Here is a 9,175-nt window from a genome sequence, read left to right as displayed (position 1 = left end):
CTGGAATCTGATCATATCAGTAGCAACAGTCTCAAACACCACAAATTCCATTATTTTTTGTTGTAGAGACATGCTTTGGGCGAAAAACTTTTATTTATTGAAACAGTTAAAATTTTCGTAACTCGTTTTCCCCCGTTTGGGACACGCCCCGCGACTTTTGCTTTTGGACTCCAAGTCCCAGCAGCCCTTGCGCCCATCCGCCACTTTCCCGTGGTGCCCCAGGCTGAGTGTGACCTCTCGGGAGCACGGGAAGAAGAAGCGGAGCTCCCTCACGCTGTCTGAGGAGGACTGCAGCTGGCTAATCGTCGCTCCCTCGTTGATCATGGCAGCCTCAAAGCCAGTCGAGCCGCAGTCCGGGACCGGACTTCCCCGCTGGCAGCTGGCGCTGCTCGTGGGGACTCCCATCGTGCTGGGGGTCGGCGCGGTCTATCTGTGGAACCGCAGCAGGACGAAGGCGAGGAAAGGCACCGGGGAGCGGAAAACTCCCGAAGGCAGCGCCAGCCCCGTGCAGGACCAGGACGGAGCAGGGAGGACCAGGGAGCAGGAAAACATGGTGAGAGAGCGAATTTGATGGGGAGACTCTCGCTGCTCACGTAACACCCCTCCGCGTGCTAGCGCTAGCTGCCCCGCCGCGGTGAGCACGCCTCTCCGCCTGAAAGCGTGGGGCTGGGAGGGTAGAGTCAAGGGCACGGAGCGAGAGGCAGCCCGTCGCTCGCGGCTCCCCGCAGCAGGCCGAGAGCAGCCGGCGCGGCGGTGCTGGATTAGCCCGGTGGACTGCTAGCCTTGTCTGATGCTAGCTAGCTTCTCTGCATGCGTGACTCGTTCGCGGAACACATTTTTAGTAGTAGTTTTCGTGAAAACAGGGAAAGCACGAGGAGATTATTTCCAGGTTGGCATAGTTTTGTAGGGACCGTGGCGTGCTGCCCGTTTAACGCTTTCCGCACGAATTCGGTGTGGGCGTGGACGGCTATCACCCCCAGGACCCTCAAATATTTAATCTAACAATCCGTCAATTGTTTTTATTAAATTGTGAAATGAATCCAAAAACACGTATTTATTTTCCGCTTCTTTAACAGGAACATAGATCGATCGAATCGTCTGAGTAAATGCCACAAATAGCACATTCCCATTGGTATTTTATGCTGAAAAATAATTAAAATTGGGAGAAGACGCTTTTTTAAATCTTGAAATCGTCGAGAAATGATTGATAGCATCCAGTTGGAGATGCTTGCTGCTGTGGTGTACATGGCTATCCCATCAAACATCCATTGCTTCAAATTCTTTACAGGAAATAAAAAAAAGATAGTCTAATATGTATTTTAGCAAGTTTGCAACTTGTCAATGATGTATTTTTTTTCCCCATAATGAGATTAGATCAGCCCAATTCACAATCAGACACACACATTGACCTATCACTTTATCAGGTACACCAGGTCAGCCAGTCACATGGCATCCACGTTTTAGACCTGTTTAAAAGAAAACCTGGCGAAGGTTAAACCAAACATGAAGATAAGGGGAAAGGTGACTTGAGCCACTATTTCTCAACAGTGGTCCTCAGAGCCTACTGCCTTGTTTTCCTCATCAAACATGATACGAATGAATTGTCCATTATCAGGTTTCTACACATCTTAGTAATGGCCTGTTTGTGTGAACCATGTGTGTTGGAGGAGGACTCAAACGTGCAGGGCAGTGAGCTTTGAGGACCATGGTTGAGAAAATGTCATGTGACTTTAAATGTGGCATGGTTGTTGGATAAGCTGGTCTGGGTGCTTTATAAACTGCAGATTGTCTTTACAGGGAATGGTCCAAATAGAGAAGCTCTCTAATGAGCTATAGTTCAAAGTGCCTTGTTGATGCCGGAGGTAAAGGGAGAACACTCAGACCGGTTTGAGATGATTGAAAGGCAACAATAACTCAAATGGCCACATGTTGCACCCAGGGTATAAAGAATACTGTAGTCATCTCTGTCCACACAACGCATAGGATTCTGAAGCTGTTTGACGACAGCTTCAGAAGACAGCCTGCAACTCCTGCTACTCAAGAGCCTGAAACTGAGGCTACAGGACCACAGAATAGAAGAGTTCAGACTGCTGGTCAAGTACTGGTGTTAACAGTATTTTCTTGGCACGTCCTGGGTCCCTCAAGTATCAGTTGAGTTTACTTTAAACAATGTGTGTCAAATTCTGGTCCTGCAACAGGACAGGGCACCATGCCACAAAGCTCAAATCATCTCAGACTGATTTTCTTGAACATGACTTAGCTGTACTCAAATGGCCTTCAGACGCTAATTGAACTGAAATAATCATAAATCAAACATCAGCATCATGGAAGTTAAGGAGAGGATAATGCTACCTTGATCATATTATAGTGACTTGCCACACTGTTACACTTCTTTGATCGTGTGCCTTCTGTCAAATTGTCGCCTCCATTCATTTGTTGAATTTGCCTCCAAATTCCACTAAGAACCCCACCTCTAACACTGTTCAACTCACTCTAGGCTTATTCAAACTTTAAGTCATCCAGAATTAATTAACAGTCCAGCAAAGCGATGTGAACAGCTTCACAACATGGCGAGTAATGCATAGTGAATGGAGGATTCCTTGTCGCATCTTTTTGATTCTTGTAGGGTTACAAGATTGGCGTGACAGCACAGAGATGGCCCTAAAGCCTTGTATTGATCTTCATTATAGCAAGGCTGTGTGGAGCCCAAAATGCTAGCACCACAAGTGACACTTTCATTTAGCGAAAGTGAAAGTATTCTGTTGGGTAACTGCTGTATTAGGTTTCTTTGCACTGCTCAACCAAACTTGTGCAATGCTGAAGGAGTGGATAGTCAGATCTATGCCAGCCATTACAATCAGATACTTCCTTATCAGAAGTGTAACAGCATTGTGGAGATGGCTGCTGGTGTTTTTGCAGATTGTTTTTTTCCTATTTTTTTATTTTTTTTGCAGATTGATGTGTTTGATAAGGGGTCTGGGATTATTAGTGATGTTTTTAAACAGACGGTGGCTCAAACAACTGAAAGAATGATCTATTTTGGGGCTTTTAACTTTGATTCAGGTGCCACATACAGTACAACTACACGTTAAAACTAACATTTTATCCATCTTAAAGCTTCAGTTAGCCCTGTTGGCTCAACAAGACGCTCTGGGTTCAAAATCTGTCTGACAACAATCCAAACAGCTGCTTGTTAGACCAATGGGTAACTAAGAGGGTTGGAGTTGTGAGCATTTTACCTGTGATATATTTTTGAGCTGGGTGTACTCTGCCCTTCATTGAATGACAGCTGGGGCTGAATCCTGTACTACGAAGCAGGAATAACATCCCCGAGATATCGGTTTTCTGTGTTGACTTACCCAGATATTTGCAGCCCTTGATAAGCAGGAGTGCGAAGCTGGTTATCAACTCCGTAGTTCAACCCAGGATGTAGAATCTTGAGCAGCGCGTGTTCACATGAAAGGGGAGGCGTATTCAGCCTCTGACAAATCGCAAACATAGAGAAACCATGCAGAGAGTGAGATTATGTGAAATTCTACTGCATTAATTCATCGGGCGATATAAACGGACATCACGCTGATCACTCAGTTTCACTTTATTACGACACAGACGTTTCGGGAAGTGCCTTTCCTTTCGTTGATATTTTCCATTGAGTTCTTTTGAGGCCCAGCTCCCCATGTGAGCACGTTATACATTGGAATATTAATTGCTCACCATGACAGCATAAGTAGTTCCGTTCCATAAAGTCACGTTTCTGCAGTTAAGTGATCATTATTTCAGACTTTGGAACAAGTTAAGAACTAACAACATCCCTCAAAACATCCAGTGACGAGGCTTTCTTTTAATTTGTCATCCATAAAACTGTTTCTCCTCAGTGCACCGCTCTCACCCGATCGACACACCAACCAGGATCTTCAAAGAATGGGCAGGTCATTTTCAGAGAGATCTGGTCGGTCAGGAGGTGGAGCTTTTATACTCGCTGATCTCTTACCAAGGACATAACCTGCTCTGGAGCAGGTTGGCTGTTCGGCAGAAGATACCGTTGGCGATTTAGCCCAGCAAAAACCGGCGTCTTAGTACTGAAAACCCAGGGTTAATCCTCAAGTTACCTCGATAGAAGAAAATCCTGCTTCGTAGTACAGGCCCCAGCTACCCTGGTGATTAAGAGTCACAGAAAGCGTATAGATTGCAGAAATATCAACCTCATGCTGTTTGATTGCACATATTATAGGACTGTACTTTATCTTATGCGCAATTACAATATTTCTGACCGATTTGACGTGTGAATTAATTCTTTTGAAGTTCTCCAGTAATGCTCACCTGCTTTAATTTTCAACTTTTATGCTCATGCTAATGTCAGCACAAATTGGATCTTCTCGTCAGGATAAGTTTAAGTCCTCATACTCAGTTGGATTATAACATGTATTTATAAAAAGTCTTGCATTGAGAGAGGATGTTGTTGCAGCAGCAGAGTTTGTACATCTACAAGTTGAAGATTTTTTTTTTTACGCTCTTGCATTGTTTGGTTATTTTACTGTTCTTTTGCTGTATGCACCAGTGAAATGCACATGACAATCATTGCTCAATGTTTGTTTTACTTGAGGCAGAAATGTATGTAAAACTTTTAAAGGAAAACTGGCTTTTGGCTCTTCTAAGTACTTGTCTTAGTTCATTGTAAAGGAGAGACGGTTTAACCAATATTTGTTGCTTCTCTTCTCTGTCCTTCACTCAGAGCCCTCTGGATCGGGCCCAGGCAGCAAAGAACAAAGGAAACAAGTATTTCAAGGCCACGAAATATGAAAATGCCATCCAGTGCTACACAGAAGCCATCGCTCTGTGCCCCACAGAACAGAAATCGGACTTGTCCACATTTTACCAGAACAGAGCGGCAGCCTATGAACAGCAGGTTGGTACCACTTCCTCGTAATCCCGGCAGAATCTCTTCATCTCATAGAGTGATAGTGTTCAACAGCCAATAAATATTCTGATTCAGTGCCTCAACCTACAGCTATAAATATCTTTAACATGGAGTTTTATCTCTACAGTTCCCAGGATTGAGCCAAATGCATCAGTACAGCTACATCTTCAGTTTAATTTTAATTTTCACAGCCTAAAACCACAGGAGAGGATTTTGCTCTACTCACTAACAGTGGTTAAAGTTCTTTGGTCAATGTGTAGCAGAGTCTTTGCAAATCATCAGCATCCCGCTCCTGTCTCTGACTACAGATCGTGTCAGAGTGCAGAGTGACACCTTGGCCAGATGGAGCACTCATGGTGTGAAATCTGTGTTTCAGAGTAAATGGACAGAGGTGGTGCAGGACTGCTCTCAGGCTGTGGAGCTGAACCCGCGCTACGTCAAGGCTCTGTTCAGGAGGGCTAAAGCCCTGGAAAAACTGGACAACAAGAAAGAGTGTCTGGAAGGTGAGACGCTCGCGTTCACAATAAACACCTTCTTTTAATGTCACGTGTGACTGTTGACGACCGCTGACGTTGCTGTGCTTCCTCTAGACGTCACAGCTGTGTGCATCCTTGAGGCTTTCCAGAATCAGCAGAGCATGCTCCTTGCAGACAAGGTACTCAAGCAGCTGGGCAAGGAGAAGGCCAAAGAGAAATATAAGGTATGTGTCTCATTTCAGACTGTTTTTTTTCTCCAGTTTTGTTTTCCCAGATTGTAACTTCTGACTGTATTTCAACCCTTTTTTCTGTCTTTTTTTGCAGAACCGTGAGCCGATGATGCCTTCCCCTCAGTTCATCAAGTCTTACTTTAGCTCGTTCACCGATGACATTATCTCACAGCCCCTGCAGAAGGGCGAGAAGAAAGATGAAGACAAGGACAAAGAGGGCGAGGCTGCCGAGGTCACTGAAAGGTCTGAACATCTCCTGCATTTCAGTTTCATACTAAACCTGGCTGCATCAGAATCATCAGGTGGTGAAGGTAACTTTCCCCCATGAAGGATTATTCGCTCCTCAGGTTCGACAAAACATCCTCGTGAACCAAAGTCAGTCTGTAAGGGACAGACTGAAGTGGCCACATTTCAAACATGTTTCTTACAAGTACATTTGGCAATGATTCAAGAAATTCAAAGAATTGCTTTTCTTGTTTGCCCTCTCAGCTCCGGCTACCTGAAGGCAAAGCAGTACATGGAGGAGGAAAACTACGACAAAATCATCAGTGAATGCACCAAGGAGATCGAGTCAGGGGGCCGATACACTGCAGAAGCCCTGCTGCTGCGCGCTACTTTTTACCTCCTGATAGGAAATGCTACTGCTGCTCAGCCCGATCTGGATCGGGTCATCAACATGCAGGAGGCCAGTGTGAAGGTGAGGTTACTTTATTCTCTGGCTCTTAATTTTCTTTAATTATCTGAAGTCCAGGAGGATGGAAAGATAGCAAACCACAGATATTTGTTAGCCTCGATTATTTGCTCTTATCTGGTAATAATAACCCCTGGAACAAATTGTACTGGTGATTTGTCTTCTTCAAACATTGGTTTCTGGTCATTTCAGTACAGTTTCTGTAAACTACGTCAGTCTGGACTGTTACATATTCCTCTGAACGAGGAGGAAAACAATAATTTATTCGGTCACATGTTCATTTTACTGTCGACTTGATTTATTCAATAAGAAAACGTGAATTACACTAAGTCAGTTCGGACATGCTTATTTTTAAGAAAGAGCACCTGTTTTGTATTCGTTGGTAACTCATTTTGTTGCCATCTCAATGCTCCAGCTCCGGGCCAATGCTTTGATCAAGCGTGGAAGCATGTATATGCAGCAGCAGCAGCCTCTGCTGTCGACGCAAGACTTCAATATGGCAGCCGAGATCGACACGCGCAACCCGGACGTGTATCACCATAGGGGTCAGGTGAGAACAAACACACCTGAATGTCGCTTTTCTGGCAAAGGACTAACTGAACATTTACACGGAGCTTGTTTAACACATTAAATGACAGGTGCTCTGTATATTTTCACAGCTGAAGATCCTGTTGGACCAGGTGGATGAGGCAGTGGGAGACTTCGACGAGTGCATTCTGCTCAGGCCAGACTCTGCCCTGGCCCAGGCACAGAAATGCTTTGCCCTTGTAAGTGATCCATTGAAAACTGACTGACTGAATAGTATGTTGGCCTGACACTGATTTAATTGATTAATAATTTATCCTCCCCTCCCTGCTTGTGTTCCTCAGTACAGACAAGCATATACTGGAAACAACCCATCACAGGTACAGACGGCCATGGACGGCTTTGAGGATGTTATTCGGAGGTTTCCGAAATGCGCTGAAGGCTACGCTCTGTACGCCCAGGTAAGAGAACATAACACTGAATGTATGCTTTATAAACAAATGTTGATAAACCAGTCAGTTAAGTAATGAAATTGTTGCTAACTCGCTTCTCTTCCACGTCAGAACCTTCAAATAGTGACACTAAAGATTGATGAGGAGATTGCAGGAAACCCCATTACTGTAGAGTTTTAAACAATGAAACAATGCATAGTTCTTTGGTATCCTGCTATGACAATATCTGCATCATCTCCATCTAATCGCACCATGGTTGCTGTTTTCATTCCTTTCGTTGAAAAACATGATTTACTTTTAAGCTGTGATTTGAACTGATTGGAAAGAAACTGCAAAATATCACTGGAACTATCAGAAAAATTAGTGTTGTCACAATCCTGATGGTACCTACTTCCACGGTGCAAACAATATGTGAAAATAAATTCAGCGCATCTGCACACGTTTTCTTCACTGGCCTGTGACGAGGCCAATCAATCATTCTTACTTTGCTGCTCATTACAGGCTTTGACTGATCAGCAGCAGTTTGGAAAAGCTGATGAGATGTACGACAAGTGTATCGAACTGGAACCAGACAATGCTACTACATATGTCCACAAGGGGTAAGATTTTTAAAGAAGAAAGCTCAAATAGTTGTCTTTATTTCCTTTTTTTGTAGGCAGCTTGTTTTATAAACCTGTTAATTGTTGATCATTTATTCAGGTTGTTGCAGCTTCAGTGGAAACAGGACCTCGACTTGGGTCTGGAGCTCATCAGCAAGGCGATTGAAATAGACAACAAATGTGATTTTGCCTATGAAACTATGGGAACTATTGAAGTCCAGAGGTGAGAACTGGAGTTTGAATGAACGAAATCCCACATTAAAAAAATGTTTGAATGTTTGCTGAGTTAACACGACTGTTTTCCTTTTAGGGGCAATTTGGACAAGGCAATAGAGATGTTCAACAAAGCAATTAACCTAGCCAAGTCAGAAATGGAGATGGCCCATTTGTACTCGCTATGTGATGCAGCATACGCTCAAACAGAAGTGGCAAGGAAGTACGGCTTGAAACCCCCGACACTGTAACGCCGTCTGTTTTCCCCAGTCTCAGTCATCTTTACCGAATACGTTGTAAGTGCAAATGCCTGAATTGTCTTTTAATTTGTTTAAAAATAAAGCGAAGCTTAAGGGATAATAAAAGAAAAAACCCTGGGTGAGTTGTTTGTGATGCAAGCAAGGGATTTCTACTCACAATCAACCTGTGGCCATTGTCATGGCCTCGGGTTGAGTCTGTTAGATGTGTGGCAGGTCTGAATACACACACGGACAGCCCTTCGCTTAATTTGATCATTTTGGAAGTTTTTTTGTTTTCTCCCATTTTCTTATTGCTAAAAATGGAGAAAAGGTTGTCACCTATAGAGAAGGAGCATACATGATTGACCATACAAAACTAGCTGTGCTTATATGAGAGAATGGCGCTCAGTTGATGCAATTGTCCAGTTTGTTACCGTTGTAAGTCTACAGAGAATACTGTGAGTTTTATGTGTTAGTGGACTGATCACTCACTTTTAATTTATGCTGATCTTAATTGTTCTGTCAGGTATTTCCATGTCGAGGCATCTGTTCTGAATGCAAGATTAAAATTTAACAGTGTAATTGTATTTGTAATGCTGGAATTGATCCCATGGATACGGGCTATTGGAGGGATTACGGGCGACATCTTTTTTTTTATTTTTATGGGGGAATGCCTGCTTGTTTATATCTTTGTGTGGCATGTTCACTATATACATAAATGTAAACAGTGTTGCCAATGCCGCAGTCAGAAATGTAGCTGTAGTGGCTGTCCTAAACGTTGCTAAATAACATCACATTTGCACGTGTATGTTATTGTAAAAGATGGTGGAGA

General features: G+C 43.6%; 1 protein-coding gene across 1 annotated transcript; it reads left to right on the top strand.

Annotated features, from left to right (window-relative positions):
• The first annotated feature begins 223 nt into the window (after positions 1-223).
• On the top strand, positions 224-8,400 carry tomm70a (translocase of outer mitochondrial membrane 70 homolog A (S. cerevisiae)). Its single transcript, XM_030083501.1, has 12 exons — positions 224-553; positions 4,733-4,906; positions 5,295-5,421; positions 5,509-5,618; positions 5,719-5,867; positions 6,114-6,321; positions 6,731-6,865; positions 6,975-7,082; positions 7,185-7,301; positions 7,794-7,891; positions 7,992-8,114; positions 8,202-8,400. Exons 1-12 carry the CDS (start codon positions 323-325, stop codon positions 8,353-8,355), a joined length of 1,734 nt encoding a protein of 577 aa, XP_029939361.1. The 5' UTR covers positions 224-322; the 3' UTR covers positions 8,356-8,400.
• Positions 8,401-9,175: the final 775 nt, after the last annotated feature.

This window comes from Salarias fasciatus, chromosome 23, assembly GCF_902148845.1.
Source record: "Salarias fasciatus chromosome 23, fSalaFa1.1, whole genome shotgun sequence".
Taxonomy (NCBI): domain Eukaryota; kingdom Metazoa; phylum Chordata; class Actinopteri; order Blenniiformes; family Blenniidae; genus Salarias; species Salarias fasciatus.
The sequence above is the reverse complement of the archived record's forward strand: the minus strand, read 5'-3'. Positions and strand labels throughout refer to the sequence as shown.